Genomic DNA, 18105 nt, shown 5'->3' on the forward strand with positions numbered 1-18105 from the left:
AGCCTGGTGTGTGTTGGCTTTAACCCTCTGTAGGTCTGTCCATTTGGCAATTTCTGTAAGGACCTTGTCGTGCCTCCACCTGTAACGGCCTTCACCCAGTGCTTTGGGACATCCAGTCAAGATGTGATTCAGGGTACAGAGGGTTGCTCCACACTGCTTGCAGGATGGGTCCTTTTTTTTGCCCCAGATCTTTAGGTTGTTTGGGGTTGGCAGGAGATCGGCCACAGCCCGCAGGAGGAAGATCAACTTGCCCTGATCGGTACCCCAGAGTTCCTTCCAGGACAGCGAACGTTCGAGTGCCTGGTCCCACTGCGTCCACCGTCCTTGGGAGGCGAGCCTTACCGCTTTTATGCGGCGGTCTTCTTCTGTTGCCTCTCCGACCCTCTGCACCACAAGTCCTCTCCTGCCTTTGGCATTGGCCTTACTCCACATCTTAACATTGTAGTTTCCAAGTCCTAACCGTCCTTGACAAACCACCCCAACGATTTCCTGATATTTCCAGTTTGCTTCAGCTTCCTTTACTGCTTCCTGAAGTTTCCACTTCCTGCCACACTTGAAGGTCTTGTTAGCGTGTTTGACTTTCTCATCCTCAGACAGTAGCAGTGTGCTGACTGCTCTTGCCTTAGTGGCTTTGAATTCTTCCACCACTGATGAGACTGGTAAGCAGAGCTTGGCGGTCTTGCTGTACAGGTTGACCGAGCTGAAAGTCGGGGTAACAACCATTTTCGCACGAATTTGCTGCACAGTCTCTCCATTGCTTCCACTTGAGTCATGGGAAAGTCATATAAAAGGAATGGCCATACCTTAAACCTTCCAAGCAGCTGGTTGTTGTCAATTGCCTTGAGCCGGATGTTTAGTTGGGCCATGGTGTCTTTAAGGTCCTTCAGGGTGCTGTCATAGTTCTTTCCAAGGCATCGAATTCCTTGTTCTTGAATTGTTGGAATCTCGGACCCTTGAATACTGAAGATGTCTTTTGTCAGCTTCCCTTTCAGGATACTAAGGCTCCTAGATTTTTCTGGTTTGAAATGCATCCGTGCCCATGTAGCCATCTTCTTCAGCGAGCTTAGGATCCACCGTGTTCCCTGGATCGATGGAGTCATCACCGTAATATTGTCCATGAAGGCTCTGCAGGCCGGATGTCTTGTACTGTCGTCCGCTTTTGGTCCTCTACACTGCATCCCTCCTTCTTTGAGTAGTAGGTTTATGGCAGCCACAAACAGGACCACCGACATTGTGCATCCTGCCATGATGCCATTTGGTTGTGAAATTTCCCACGGTGAACCTCATCTTCAGTGATTCCATGTGTGACATCACAAGCTTGGTTACTTCCGATGGTACATGGTAGTGCTCCAAAGCATTTCGGATCAGCTGGTGAGGTACACTTGTGTAGGCTTTGGCGAGGTCTAGCCATACAACTGAAAGTGTGTTGTTGTTCCTCTTTGCTTCCTTGATGACCTGACTGATCAAAGAGGTATGCTCCAAACATCCAGAGTACCCCGGGACTCCTCCTTTTTGGACACTTGTGTCAACATACTCATTGGTGAGTAGATAAGATGTTAGTCTTTTAGCGATGATGGAGCAGAATATTTTCCCTTCGACGTCTAGTAGGGAGATCTCTCAAACTGGTCTAGTCTTGATGAGTTCAGTTCTTTAGGGACAAAGCAGCCCTCAGCGAGTGACCATAGACAACTAGCTAAATAACTAGAAAGACAAACTGAGAGACAGATAAACAGATTTATCAGTTTGCTGCCGCTCAGACTCAAACAAGCATGAATGAACCTGCAGCTTGGAGGATGATGTATGACTTGCTGCTTCTACTATTGTCATACTTCATATTACCATTTAAGCAACAACCTTCTTTTTTCTTTTTCTTTTTTTTAACTTTGAGCACAAAATTAAGTTATTTGTCAAATGAAATTTGGCAAACAGTGTGGCTAATCAACTTGGTCAGGAAATAACTCAACTAAATATGAAATATCATAGAAATGCCAACATACCCTGGAGGGGGGGGGCTTTAAACACACACTTGAATGTATTTTTGCTTCAGGAGCTTTGTAATGTGGTTTTATAGATTGAATAAAACATTATGATGAACTGTTAAAGACATAGTTGACTTTGGACCTGTTTACTGACAGCAACCATTAACTGAAGTCAACAATGAACTTCTATAAAATCAATACAAACTCTTTCTATGTTTTTTTCCTCTACCTTTTATAGTTTGATGTGCTCAAGTTATTGAAATCAAAACTTTTAATTTATGATCACACTATGAGACACTTGAACTGTGTACTGTAGATATCTGCAGTTATAAAACATGTTTTTCCACTATTTTATTATTGCCTTTCAAAATGTTGCATCATGTAATTAGTTCACATAGCCAGCAAGTAATTACAAAATTAGCATTTATTATATAAGCAGAGAGAAATTAGAATAATTTCTTACCCTACAAAAATAGAATATAATATTAAATAGTATATTTTCTTTTGTGTATAATCACCTGAAAATAAGAATCATTGTGTTTTTGTTACCTTAGTTTGAGCCCTTTATATCTACATAGGGAGCGGGTCCATGGAGGGGCAATATCAATGCTCTCAAAGTTAATAATAATAATAAATTCAACTTATATAGCGCTTTTAAAGAACTCAAAGATGCTTGAAAGTTGAAAGTGGCCGTGGTCTAATTGGGCACAGGGCAGTGAATGTGCTTGTGTAACTATAGGAAAATGATGTAGATGGGAGACTTTATTTGTTTTTATTCATGAACAATAATTTCTCAACTGTGTGTTTCGGCTTTGGGCATCAAACATCATTGGTCTGAAACGATACAAGTCTCGATTTGCTCTTCACAGAAAACTTCCTGGATTACTCGACACGCGCTCCAAAGCTTCTGCACAGCACGTATCATCACTACCAAATTCTACACAGCGCACCTTTAAGACTATTCCCCTTGAAGTCAAAATAAGTTAGACGTTTCTGAATGGAATATAATTAGCGTCCACTTTTTGTAGCTGCCAGGCAAGGCACTGTTCATGAAATTAAATCACATTGATACTCAAGGAAATGTGACAGATGGACAGCTAATGGACTTGTCATAATGTTTGTAGTGTCAGAGAATGATAAGAGCTTCTTGATGAGTTTGAAGTATATTGAAGTGAGGAGCTGATCCAAATAGCTTGACTCTTAAGTGGTTGCTCTCTTCGTCATGTTCATGCCTGGATGTAGAGTTGTTTTACTGGTGTAAGTAGTGTTGTGACTCATGCAGGCAAACAGTGATGATTTGAAGTCACTGTTTGCACCCAGAAATGAATAATTCAGAGGAGATAAGAGCAAGAGCTAAACGCCTTGTAATTACCAATGTTAATGAAAAGACTTATTTGTTGCTTTTTTGTAATAATGTCTTTTCTGCATGTGTTCTTACAGAGTCAGTGGTGCCTAGTAGTGGTACATTCCACGTCAAACTGCCGAAGAAAAGAGGAGTGGAGCTGGGGCTCACCATCAGTGGTAGGAACACACACACACACACCTAACATTCTTCATATCATCTGTTCTTTTGTTTTGAACTGCCGGCAGGATGTTTGAAAGTCACGAAACCAACCTGCATTACTTCGAAAAAAACACACACAAACAAGCATGTGTGTCTCATGGTAACTGTAACCTGCTGTAAAACTCAGCTATAAACATTATCACTGTTTATAACATGGTATAGAAACCAGGCAGAGAATGACAAACAGAGTGTGAGTGTGTGCACTCAGTGTGTGTAATGCCTATTTCTCTCCTCAAATGTTCTCAGAATCATCTTGTAGTGTACTGTTTAGCTGTAAAATGAGAAAGTTTGTGACCTGGCAGCCATGTTGAGATCTGTCAAGGAAAGCAAGCACCGCCCACCTCTATGGTCTCCCTATTTCATTTGGGTAAAGCAAAGTGGTACTCAGATCTTTTACTGGAGTAAAAGTAACAATACCACAGTGTAGAAATGATTTTTTACAAGTCAAAGCCATGCAATCAAAACTTTATTTAATTAAGTACAAAAGTAAGTAATAAAATGTACTTTAAGTACCAAAAGTAAAAGTATGCAGAACGGCTTATTTTCAGATTATATACTGGAAAACATTTTTTGGAAACTTGTGTTTGGTGGATTATTTCTCTGTTGTTACAATGCTAATGGTCATTGTATTTTACATTGTTGGAAAGCCTGTTTATTTACCTTCACAATGATGTCCAACTTGTAAGGATCATGCATTTGTGGGATGAGCGGCACAGCTGATTATGTGGGGAACGCCCAAGAAAAATGTTCCAAAATGCTCTGCCAATGGTAAACAGTGTATTCTCATAAGGCTACCAGGAAGCCTGCAATGACTGCCCTTCACCGTCAGGCCCGTTTGCGCTGGTGTCGACAACACAGACAATGGAACCTGAACATGTGGGGGAATGTCATGTTCAGTGATGAGTCCAGGTTCTGTCTGCCAAAGTTGGAGGGCAGGGTGAAAGTATGGAGACGACGCAGAGAACGCTATGCTGATTGTTGCACCGATGGAGTAACAGCTTTTGGTGGGGGCAGTGTCATGGTGTGGGTGGGGGGGCGGCATCTCCCTCACTGGCAAAACAAGGCTTGTCATCATTGAAGGCCATCTCAATGCAGTGACATATCGGGATGATATTCTGCAGCCAGTGGCGATCCCATATCTCCACAATCTGGGACCTAACTTCATCCTCCATGATGACAACGCTCGCCCCCACAGAGCCAGGGTTATCACAGACTACCTCCACAATGTGGGAGTAGAGAGAATGGAACGGCCTGCCAAGAGTCCACACCTCAACCCAATTCAACACTTGTTGGATCAGCTTGGGCGTGCTGTACGTGTTAGAGTGACCAACACAACCACGCTGGCTGACCTGCAACCAATCTTGGTTGAGGAATGGAACGCCATCCCACAGCAACATGTGACCAGGTTGGTGACCAGCATGAGGAGGAAGTGCCAGGCTGTTGTGGCTGTGTATGGATCTTCCACCGCTAATGAGGCTCCTGACGGTGTATTAAATGAATAAAGTGTCAAATAGCCAATATGTCTTGTTTGTTCCTTGTTACTGATAGAGAGTTCAATCATCCAATCCACCAAACAACTCAAAACAAGAGTCAATACCAACAGGAGAATACACTGTTCACCATTGACGGAGCATTTTGAAACATTTTTCTTGGGCGTTCCCCACATAATCAGCTGTGCTGCTTGGACATTTGAGGTTGGACATCATTGCGAAGGTAAATAAACAGGCTTTCCAACCATGTAAAATACAATGTCAATTAGCATTGGAACGACAGAGAAATAATCCACCAAACACAAGTTTCTGAACTTTTTTCCCCCAGTTTATATACAGTATATATATATATATATATATATATATATGTGTGTTAAGTACAGGTACCTCATAATTATTTACCAGCATCAATGTGTTAAACTGTGTCAACGGCTTCCAATAAAGCCATGTGTGTAATTGTAGAAGGAAACGGTCATCCCAACAATGAAATAAAGGGAAAGTTATATGTAGATGACATTGGTGATTAAGGGTTGATCAGTGTCTGACACCTGAGAGGTTTGTCTTTCTAATGATACTGTATGAATAACAGGCTGTCCTGTGGCAGGCTCTGAGACAGAGAATGGTGCAATGGTGCCATCTTCTGAATGGAAGTATTCACGGCTGAACTGAACTTTCAGAGCAACACACATTAGCTGATTTCACAAATTCACCTGCCAACTTGAACAGTTTTTCGAATGATAGGAGTATAAGACAGATCTAATGTGACAAAGTGTCATTTCTTTGCCTTTGCTATCCAAACATATTCAGCCTTCCTCAGTCTCAGTGTCTGTTAAATTGTGCTCATTTTCAGATTCTAACTTGTCTTTTGAGTTTCTACTAGAACATGTTTACATGTTTTAATGTTCAAAAACACATTGTTTTTCTCCTACTGTCTGTCTGAATAAACCTGTATTCACCATCTGTCTCGAAAGCTCTGTTTTAGTGCCTGTCTCTTTAAGACCCCCTCCCAAAAAAGCCCAGTCTGCTCTGATTGGCTTGTGAGAAATATATGGTGCAACTTTGCAAAGGTAGGCCCAATTCCAAACCAGCCCCCACACTTTCTCCCTACCCACTTCCACTCCGTTTGTGCGTTTGCGTGGAGGGTCTGCCTTATTAATTGCCATTCCAAACCCATTCACTGGGGGGTGGAAGTGGGTTATGAAACCCTCCAACAGCGAGCTGCATCGATGCCGACTTAAACGGCTACCCTTACTGATGACATGCAATGCCGTAACGTGTTCGTCATGAAAAGCGCTCCAATGTCAGTTCCGTGCGACTACCGGTACAAACATTTACTGTAAACTGCTCAAACTAAAATAGACATTTAATTTGTTCTGCTTTATTATAGACGTTAACAACTTCAACTAAATAGATTGTATTAAGGACCACATATACCCTTGTCTTGTCTAGAAAACAGTAGACACGTTCGTTAGATTGTAAAGTGTTGTTTATTTATATGTATATTATATATATATACTGTATATATATATACAGTATATATATATATACATTTATTACGCCTATCAGCAGCTATAACCCCATAATTTAGTATATCTTCATATAAAATTTGACACAGCAATAAATGTTATCGTTACTGATGTTATTTATGTAGTATTATTCATTGTTGATGATGTCATGTTACTGTTACAATCATTGTTTGTTAATATTATTATTATTATTATTATTATTATTATTATTATATAGTGGTAGTAGTAGTAGTAGTAGTAGTAGTAGTAGTAGTAGTAACATCTACAGCAGTGATAAAAAGACTTACTTTGTTGTTGCTGCTGCTGCTTGTAATGTCATCTCCCTTCACAGCCAGTAAGAAGCCAGGAGAGCCCCTCATCATTTCTGACATCAAGAAGGGCAGCATGGCACACAGGTAGCTTAGAGTCTATTCTATTCTATTTCTATTCTATTCTATTCTCCTGTAGGTCTAACACATGTTTTTCTCATGCCTCAATGTATCTCTCTTCTAATGTATTTAGTGTCCAACTCTGTAGTTAAGAATATGTCACACATTATGTACATCAAAATTCACAATACTTGATTTATTAATCTATTCTCAGTATACCGAGAATAGATTTACATGTGCTGCTCAATTCAGATGTGACGAAGGACGCTGCAGTACAACCATGACGGAAGTGATCTTATCTGGTTTCACCTCTGTGCCTCTGTCTCTCTTTCTCCTTCAGAACCGGAACACTGGAGCCTGGTGATAAGCTGTTGGCCATCGACAACATCAGACTGGAGAATTGTTCCAAAGACGATGCAGAGCAGATCCTGCTGCAGTGTGAGGAACTGGTCAAACTCAAGATACGCAAAGATGAAGACAACTCAGGTACAAGTGTGCATATGCAACAGTTGAGTCTGTCTATGGCGGTTCAGTGAGCATGATAACCAGAATGGAAGGAATGGATCATTGCACCACTGAAACACATTTTCAGATGTGTTTTATGTGATTAAATAATGTTCACCAGATCAGCAGGCATCAGTTTTAGATTTAATCCTACCGACTGGGGTCCCCACAGACTCCAGAGGTATACTTTTTTGTATCTCACAGGTGCATTATTCTACCATTCTAATTGTTCATGACTTCAATTCATCAATTTGTTCCTAATGACTTCATATCATTGTTTTCTGTTTCTGTTTTAATTAGTGCTTTTAAAAAATACCAATATATTCACCCGATTCAACTGTTATCAGGGCATTAAATAGGAGTTATCAGTCACTATAAGCACCATAGATGTGGGTCGTTAGGGGCCTACTACGCCTACTACGCTGTAAAAGTGAAAGTGAAACTTAAAAGCAACATGTTCTAAGATGTAGCTGAAAAAAACCCTGAATGAAACGTCATGTTTTGAACACAAACAAAAGAGGCTTCTTTATGTTTAAACAACAAAACTACAACTTCTTTATGTTTAGGCAATAAAACTACAACTTCTTTATGTTTAGGCAACAAAAGTACAACTTATTTTTGTCTAGTCAACAAAACTACAATTTCTTTATGTTTAGGCAACAAAACTACAACTTCTTTATGTTTAGGCAACAAAACTACAACTTCTTTATGTTTAGGCAATAAAACTACAACTTCTTTATGTTTAGGCAACAAAAACTACAACTTATTTTTGTCTAGTCAACAAAACTACAATTTCTTTAGGTTTAGGCAACAAAACTACAACTGCTTTAGACTTAGGCAAAAACACTACAACTTCTTTAGGTTTAGACAATAAAACTACAATTTATTTAGACTTAGACAATAAAACTACAACTTCTTTTGGTTTCGACAAAAAAACTACAATTTCTTTAGGTTTAGGCAACAAAACTACTTTGTTAAGTGTAACTTTGTTAAGTGTATGGAAAACATTGTGTTTGGGGTTAAAATAACTATGAACACAAAGACAACTACACATTGTTGGTTTTAAACGGGATTGAAACTCCGTTGGGTCTGCTGGGTGAAAACCCTGTGTTTCCTGCTTTTTGTGTCACATCCATCGTCCCTGACCTTCACCCCATATGGGGTGCATCCCAAAGCTCTTATTTGTCGTTTCCTCGCTCCTCGCTCCTCGCTCCTCGATCCTCGATCCTCGCTTGAACCGGAAGTTGTTCTGGTGCGCCATCTTGAAGACCGTCCCAAAGCTCTTATTTCTGCACGGAGGCTCGAGGATCGAGGATCGAGGATCGAGGATCGAGGATCGAGGATCGAGGAGGGATCTCTGAGAAGCGATGAGCGAGGATACACGAGAGCAGCCTTCACTGAAGTCTTTTACCGACCGACACGCCCCCTTATTGGATATCTGTCATTGATTGGACGCTGCTGCCGATCAGACTGATCTGATAACTTTACCTCTCAACATCTCTGGAGTTTTATACCGGAGTGAAAACAGATCACAGATTAAATGTTTTATATTTTAGTTGTCTTCTGAGTCACCATCTAGTTAATATCTGTGTTAACTGAAGCTCTGAACAGCAGCAGAAGGACCTGCAGTATCTCTCCTTCACACACCGCCAATGGAGCAGCCTGACACTGAAAGAGCTTTATAACAGCTGACAAATGGACCTAAAATAACTTCCTTCATTTATTAGAATGATTTATCTTTCCATGATCTGTTATTTCCCCTGTTAACTTGTATTAATGATTCTATTAAAGTCAGAGAGAGAAGGAGAGTTTGTCTGTCAGCAACAAACACCTTTTACATGCTTTATCCTCATTTCCATTCAGTCACATGAGGCTGATAATTCCTGAACGTCAAGATTGATATGAGTTACATCATTTTCCTAATACATAATGTCCAGTGTTCAAAAGACACCATATTCATATTCTGGGTTATTAAATAATGAACTCACAATCAGAATATCAATAACTACAGACGCTAATAATGAATAAATAATATAAAGGCATTGATCCAGTAGAGATGGTTCCTGGTCCTCTAAGCAGGACTCAGTCCACAGTAGAAATACAGACTGCAGCTGTTATTCATGTGCAGGTGTTTGTTCAACAGGTAACAGGCTACAGAGAGAAACACTGCTGCTCTGCCACTGAGAATAACTGAGTGTATTTATTAGTATTAGATCAGTTCAGACATAAACTACATCTGAAGTCTTTACAGCTGTTAGAGCCGACTGACAGATGATCCAGCTGTGATCAGCTGCTGCCGTCATCAGAAACGGACGTCGCTTCACGTGACGCTTCAGAGGAAACGACGTCTCATGTCTCTTAAAACATATTTCCCTGTTTCCTCTCTCCTGGCGTCTCTCCATGCTTCCCTGTTGGGAGGGACTAAGATGCAAAGGAAAAGACGCAAGTGAGGGAAACGTGGATGCAATTAAGAGCTTTGGGATGCAGCCATGGAGTTCCACACTATCTATACTACAACGTTGACTTGTTCTTGTCATAATTACTACAGTCGCCAGAGGTCACCGTTGTGTTCTTTTAGACCTTCTTTCAGTGATTTACCATGTGAATAGATGGTAAAAACCTACTACTGGGTGTATTAGGCCCCTATTGACCCACATCTATGAGGCTTATAGTGACTGATAATGACTATTTATAAGCCTGACAATAGTCTAATCAGCTGATATATTGGGGTCCTGGGGTCCTCATGTGCGCTGTCTATTTCTGTTTTACACAGTGAACTTTCCTAAAACAATGCTAATCTGTTTTCTTTTTTAGATTACATTAATTACATAACTAATAATGTTTTGAGAAGAAGTTGACATTTTGCTATGATGATATTTTGTTAAAGTAGTTTATTCTTGGGAATCCCAGAGGCCCCAGTAGGTAGTTCTTGGTTGTGGTCCAATAGTCATATAAAACTAGACATCCTAATGTCTTTTCCTAACCACTTTCCCTTGACCTAAATGGAAAACATCATGAGGTCAAGGAAAAATGTGAAGTAAAATTCATAAGGATTTAGGGAAAGACGACCACAGATGTTATTGACGGCCGTATGGTGCATTGCTATAAATGATGCTGCCGCAAGGAATTGTGGGATGGCATTATCTCCTGTCCTTTCCTAAAGGATGGTCCAGTGTATCCTATATGCTAAAGGAGATAAGAAAGGAAGCACTGAAGCACCTTTCTTTACCATTTAGAGAATCCAATCAGCTCTTATTATGGCTGCCGCTTAGATATTTCTGGGTCATTTCGTACAGTTAGGAACCTTCCTAATCTAAAAAAAAAGACTTGTATGTTAAATATGTTAGGATGAGGGTTAAGGAAATGCACTAACAGAGATTGTCCACTAAGTGATGCTGTTGTCCACAACTTCTGGACTCCTGATGCAGTTTTAAAATGGTCAAATACTGGATCATTATTGATCGTAGTGGGGAAACAGAAACTATTGGAAACAGGAACAATTAAATCCAGGGTGGAACCATATAGATAAATAATAATATAACAAATTAACAACAATTAAATCCAGGGTGGAACCATATAGATAAATAATAAATAATAATAAAACAAAACATCAAGAACAAATAATGAAATATATGAGATAAAGTAACAACATGAGTAGGAACAATGATATCCTGGTGGTGTGGTGGTCTGATGTGTGTACCATGAGTTTGAATCCAGCTCAGGACCCCTGTGCCTTGTGACTAAGTAGTCACATGTTACCTTCTTATAGCCGCCATCTTGGATTTGTGGGATTTGATGGATGAATTAAATGAACACATCCAGGTTGTTGCAAAGAGATGTCACCCCACCCTGTTCCACTGTGTTTGGATGGGATGCAAACACACACACACACACACAAATAAATAGTGGAAGGGATTTTGTAATCATGCTAGATTATGACTGAGAGGATATGATCACATGCACACAGACAGACACCATATTATGTGTTCATGCTACATGATGACAAGGCAGTCTTTTCCCTGGTTACCATGGAAACTGTGTCTTCCTCACCAGTGTTGTCATGAGAAGAGTTTTGACCTACTTCTGGAATGAATGTGTGTGTGTGTGCGTGTGTGTGTGTGTGTGTGTGTGTGTGGGGGGGGGGAGGGGGGCGAGGGGGCATTTCACATGAACAGATAACATGATGCAGTATCACCAAGTGAACTGAAGAGGTTAAAGTGTGTGTGTGTGTGCGTGTGTGTGTGTGTGTGTGTGCATCAGTTGAGCAACATACATCGCGCAGTTTCATCTACTTGTGGAGCTGAAACATTAGAATAACACGTGCATGTCTGTGTGTGCATGTGTCTCAGATGAGCAGGAGACGTCAGGCAGCATCATCTACACAGTGGAGCTGAAGCGGTACGGAGGCCCTCTGGGTATCACCATCTCAGGCACCGAGGAGCCCTTTGACCCCATCACTATATCCGGCCTAACGAAGAGAGGCCTGGCCGAGAGGTACATGCTTTCTCACACACGCGCGCACACACACACACACACACATGCACACGCACACACGCACACACGCACACACACACACACACACACTAATCTGCACCGCTCAATCGGGAAAAAGAAGCTTGAAAGGGGACATATCATGCTTGTTTTCATACTTGTATTTTTACGTTTCTACTAGAACATGTTCACATGCTTTAATGTTCCAAAAACATTCTATCTCTCATCCTGTCTGTCTGAATATCCCTGTATTCACCCTCTGTCTGACACACAAACCTGTCTCTTTAATCCCCTCCTGAAAAAGCCCAGTCTGCTCTGATTGACTTGCAAAAAAAAAAAAAGGTGCACCTATGCAAAGGTAGTTCTCAAGCTGTAGGCGGTATAATCTAATGAGCCAGCATGTGACACAGGAAGGAGAGCCAAATGGGAATGGCTTGTTGAATCACATGTTTTCTGATCTAGACAGCCCACAAATACTGACTGGGTTGTCTTATTTCACAGGGTTAGTAGACACTCCAGATATACAGATATACAAATGTATGAATCTCTAGACATACATGCATTCACTTTGTCACACTCAGGCAGGAGACATACTATAACTGGTGATGAAGTGCAAAATTACATCTACTGGAACTGGCCCTAACACACACGCACACACACCTATGACATGTTTCTCTTCTGTCTCTAAGGCTTTTAGACTGTATTGCTACACTGAAATTTGTATTCATTGATAGTTCAATCTGGTTTCTGGAATTTCAGTCTGTTCTACTCATGCCAATGATTGCATTACATTGTTAAAAAACACTTCACCCACAAAATGACCATTACTAACCCTGTGTTGCCTTGTATTGTTGAAGAACTCTTGCATGCCTCCACATTGAACAGATAATCCAAAAATGGAGCAACCTCTTGATGAATTGAAGTAAATGTTTAACAACAGCAAAACGATACCAAAACATCAGTTTACTACTTGTGAGGTATAATCCAAGTCTCATTTATCCGGTCGTATGCTCACTACTTCCCAAACACGTGCATCTTTGCTAAAACCTCACTATTTAAAACACACAAGTGTTTTAAATAATGTTTTGCCTGCACAAGCGTGACACTGTTTGTGCAGAACCGTTTTAAATAGTAAAGTTTTAGTGCAAATGCACGTGTCTGAGAAGTAGTGAGCATACAACTAGATAAATGAGACTTGGATTATACTGCACGCGTTGAAGTTGAATGATTCAATATTGAAACATTTACAGAGAACTAAAATGTTCATGGTCTGGCAAGCAGGTTAGAGAAAAGACAATCCACCTAGAATGATGAAAAGGAAGAAACTTCAAAAACAAAACACTCTCTCAAGTATGAAACTGTTATAAGCTGGCAAGAGTAGACCCAATATGCAGCACACAGAACACACAAGTTCAATTAAATAAAGATTTATTAATAACAAAAATGAATCGTAATCATAAGCTGGGAGTGGGCAGGGAGCTGGTCGAGGGGGCTCGGGGGTGTCCAGTCCTAGGGAGTTGATCCTAGTGTGGACAGGCAGGCCATGACGAGTGAATCTCCCACTCTCTCCTGAGTTAAGCACAGGGAATGGTTGTGAGTTCGATAAAGCTACTATGAAGGAGTAGCTGGAGAGTGGCAGGCAGGGCAGGCAGGCAGGCAGGGCAGGCAGGCAGGCAGGCAGGCAGGGTAGGCAGGCAGGCAGGCAGGCAAGGCAGGCAGGCAGGCAGGGTAGGCGGGCGGGCGGGCGGGCAGGCAGGCAGGCAGGGCGAAGGCGGCAAGCAGACGTGGTGGATCTTGAACGCAAGGGAAAAACAGGCAGGATTTGTCAAGGCGACAGGTAACATCAAAAAACAAGTTCCAAAAGTTAAGTTGGCCGGAGGACGACAATACCACGGAAGGTGACTGAACGATCTGGCGGAGTATGGAAGGAATCCCAGGGTTGATATACTGCGGAGGTTGTGAATTGATTGGATGATCCTCATCAAGTGCGCCAACCGCAACGCCCTATAGGAGGAGGAGGAGGAGGAAGGAAGCCACGCCCACCTGCACTTCCACACACACAAAGACAGACAGGGGGAGACAACACAGGAGACAAAAGGGCAGGGGACACAGGGAGACACTGGGTAGGAGTCTGATATACAACAGAAACACAACACATGAGGAGTGACGACGAACTGACAATGAAACGGGGGAAACACAAAGACTAACAAGGAGAACAGGATGATGAGACAGAGGTGGAACAAATCAGGGCGTGGCAGATACAATGACAGGAAGTAAAACTATACATGATACACGGTGAATATATCAAAATAAAACAGGAAACACTAGACAAATGAAACAAGGAATATAACAGAAAACCCCAAAACCTAGAAACCAAAACTCTAGACAACATCAGAAGCCACTAAAAACACAACACAAGATATACAGTGTTAGTCCGACGGCCTCCTGGAACAGAGCCAGACCGTGACAACAGGCTTATTGCTAATGTGCCATTGGTTAAGCTTCCGCGTGCCAATGGTGGCACATGTGTCTAAAGTTATCTACCCCTGCTTTAAATAAACCCAATAGTTGCTTTGTAATAAGTCACACCTGAGATATGATCAGAACCAGTTAACTGGGGTACAGTATGTATGCAGATGTGAGTGTCAGTAAAAACCTGATTTGGTGAAATAATAGAAGATGCTTTGGGCAATAAATCGAGGGATTCCCCAGCAGCAGCTGAGTGTGCAGCAGGTTCCATGTGACATGGAGGGATGACAGAGGGGATAATGAGAAACATGATGGGATGGCAGCTAGTGTCCACAGCAACAAGACTGAACAGAAGATGATATCATGTTTTTCCTGAGTCATAATCATCCGCTGGTGAATTTGGCTTCCATACAGTCCACCACACAACACTTATTTCACAATAAAATGTCAGCTTTTACAACCGGCTCACGCGTTATTCCACCAAAACACACCCAGGCAAGGGAGCAGCTTACTGCTTGACCTGTCACACTTCCATACACATCCACTCTGTGACCTCATTTCTTGGAGTCTGTGATGCAGTTGTTCTACATCCTGTCCTAAACTGTTGTCGATAAAGCACTTTGCCTCAGACCTGTTGGCTAAAAGCACTCTATAAATAAACGTGGCTCAGCTTGACACAGAAGAAAGTGCAGGAATACAGATGTCAACACCTCTGCATCTGTGTGGCTCATGGAAAATGTTCAAAACAATCCAGTTTTTCTTTCTTTGAGTTGTTTGAGCGCTTTGATTTTGATAAGTCAGCTAATGTAAATCAAAACTCAAATCCAGAAAACCTTCTCTCTGAAAAACACACACTTCTCTGGATTGAATAATTTGTTCATGTAAGTTTAAAGCATGCACATATGATATATGGGTCCATGAGAATGTGTGAGATAAGAGATGAAAATGAATAATATCTCTATAAGATAAAGGACTGGTTTACATGTTACACCAGGTTTCATCCAGTGGCCAGTGATAGTGGGATTAAAGGGAGCATTTCAGAGTCACCTTGTTGTGACCCTGAACTAGTCAACAGTAATAACTTTAAATGAAATTCCTGAACCCAAATGTGACCTGTAAACATTGACAGTGTCACTGCGGCGCTGAAGCCTATAATATGTCAGCATGTAGTCTGTATCCAATACTGTGTCCTTCAAATTAAGTTCATATAAAGCTACTTTTGGGGGAAATATAATAAGGTGAGGGATAGATTGTGGTCTTGTTTTCAATGTCAAAAAAAAGTTTTTGAGAAAATCAGACTTTTCTAGAATTTCAAACGGTCAGTTTACAGAAATTACAAAAAGCTTGTAATAGACAGCACGACATACATCGATGTCATTATGTCCCTTCAGAGCTGCTATAAACCGGTTTGAGAGGAATCATGTTGATTCATGTAACCTGATGTCTCCTAGTCATATTCTCCCGTGTGCGTAGTACTAAATTGTGCATTATTTTGCATGCCTCTGTGTGTGTCTTCTTACCTATGTGTCTGTGTGTGTGTGTGAATGTGTGTCCAGGACAGGGGCTATTCATGTAGGTGACAGGATCCTGGCGATCAACAGCGTCAGTTTAAAAGGCAAGCCCCTGAGTGAAGCTATCCACCTGCTGCAGATGGCTGGAGAGACGGTCACCCTCAAGATAAAGAAACAGCTCGACAGTGAGTTTGGAACCTGTACATCGATCTATATGGTTGTGATAAAACAAAAGTCTATGTATTTATTTGTGTTAAATCTGTGTTCTTAGTGCCTTATCTTTCTAACCATTAAGCTTCTGACCTGAAGTCAGTGGATTTGGAATCAATCTTTGACTTTTTTACCAACATTTTCTTGAAGACCCTTTTCAATAAGACTTTTCCTAGATGCTTGTATTATCTTTAGAAAATGGGAAAAGATTATTTCATATTTTTAGCAACATTGGCCTCTTGAAGATAGATCAGCATTGTTTATAGATAGATTATTTCTGTCCATCCCAACTCCTTAATTTTTTGGACTTGGTCTTGACTCGGACTGGACTGGATCTGGTCTTGGACTTGATTAGATTGGTCTTGACTACAGCCCTGCCTGTCTGAAAACAGGCTTATTGTCTCAAGAGTTCTTTGTCGTTTCATGATCATTTTATTGGACAAACCTAATTCCAACTTTTCTCTCCAAGATGTAGAGGAGGGGAAGTCAGCAGAGGCAGAGGACACAACAGAGAATGAGCTCAGTGACCCTGAGGAGGACGATTTGACGGACAGCCAACAGACCAATAAGCTGTCAGAGCTCTACTCCACAACCATACCCAGCGTGGACTCTGCCATGGAGTCGTGGGATGGCTCAGGGCTGGACGCCGGCTATGGCAGCCAGGGTAAGCTTTAGATTAACATACATAGCTGGTGAATGGCCAGCATGGCCATACCCACTGCAAAACATACTGGAGTAGCTCTTAAACAACATCATTAATGCAAACTCTTGTAGTTTCTATCTAATAGCAAAGAAAAATCAAAATGTTCCCTCTATAATCCAAAATGGGTATAGCCTATCTATACACAGTGGCAATCCATCGCTCCTCCTGCAGGTACATACAGCCACCAGGCAGCTGGTATTGCCCTCCACCCTCATGAATGGCGTAGTGCCAAGCTGCAGCGCAGCACCACACCTCCTCCCGGACGCCGGAAGAACTACCCTTTCAGTGACGGAGGCTTCAGTGAGGATGACTGGGATAAACCACCTGGGTAGGACTGAACTAATCTTTTGAACTACAGGACCAATCATGTGTCCTTTATACTTCTGCTGACCATTTTGATGCATGCAATTTTAGATCTTTTCGTTTAGCCCAGTCGCCAGGAAAAAATGTTGCCATTGTACGTTTCAGCCAACCAGGGATAAGTTGTTCAGAGCAAGTGACGTGGTTTAAATAGCGAAAAGAGACACACCGGGCGGGCAGGAGGAGAGGGGGATGGGTCCAACAAACAGAAAACTTTCATCCGTGCATCACGTTACAATCAGCTGTTGGTTTGTGTCCTGTGTTCACAACGTTCAGTTACAATTTCACTGTACAAACATAGTAGTTTTAAGCCCAACCATGTAGTTCTGTCCTAAACCTAACTAGAGTGGTTTTGTTGCATTGTTACGGTTGTTGGTTTTGTTATGTTGTTACATTATTATTTGACCACAAACCATAATCTTTTTTCTAAGCTTAACATAGTACGTTTGTCGCCTCACGCTGAATTCACACTAGAGCAACGGTGAAGTACGATCTGCGGCGAGCTGCCATGCGATGTCTATAAAACGTTGCGGCGGCCACTCCCGAGCTCAGCAGGCTGCAGCCGTTTGATGATGCCAAGTTGGTAAAAGTTGAACTTTTAATGGTGAAGTGCGGCCAGGGAGTGCCCACAGCCAATCAGTAAACAGATCTTGTGACTCCTGTGACATGTTGACCTGTGTTACAAAGAATTTCTTCCAATCTTCAACACATGAATACGCCTCTCGGCCGCAGAAAAATGTCATTATTGCGGCGAGCCGCACTGCGACACTGCCTGGTGTGAATTTGGCATAAGCCTAACCAATTGTGTCACAACGTTAACCACGTGGAATTCCGTTTTTGCGAGCGTGATACAAGGCTGATATGAAACGTATTTATGAAATTTTTTTTTTGTTCTGAAACGTCGCCATTCAACGTAGGCCTCTCCGTGTT

At 41.6% G+C, this 18105-nt stretch overlaps 1 protein-coding gene across 11 annotated transcripts in view; it reads left to right on the forward strand.

The window, feature by feature from the left end:
• grip2b (glutamate receptor interacting protein 2b) overlaps positions 1–18105 on the forward strand; it is a 448132-nt gene that overhangs the window by 417775 nt on the left and 12252 nt on the right. For all 11 annotated transcript variants that reach the window (XM_074649538.1, XM_074649547.1, XM_074649512.1 and 8 more), the window contains exons 14-20: positions 3420–3500; positions 6891–6954; positions 7268–7413; positions 11781–11925; positions 15948–16087; positions 16582–16776; positions 16987–17143. In XM_074649538.1, the coding sequence (XP_074505639.1) occupies positions 3420–3500; positions 6891–6954; positions 7268–7413; positions 11781–11925; positions 15948–16087; positions 16582–16776; positions 16987–17143 (928 nt within the window). The remainder of the gene's footprint in view (positions 1–3419; positions 3501–6890; positions 6955–7267; positions 7414–11780; positions 11926–15947; positions 16088–16581; positions 16777–16986; positions 17144–18105) is intronic.

The sequence above is a fragment of the Sebastes fasciatus genome, chromosome 1 (assembly GCF_043250625.1).
Source record: "Sebastes fasciatus isolate fSebFas1 chromosome 1, fSebFas1.pri, whole genome shotgun sequence".
Classification (NCBI taxonomy): domain Eukaryota; kingdom Metazoa; phylum Chordata; class Actinopteri; order Perciformes; family Sebastidae; genus Sebastes; species Sebastes fasciatus.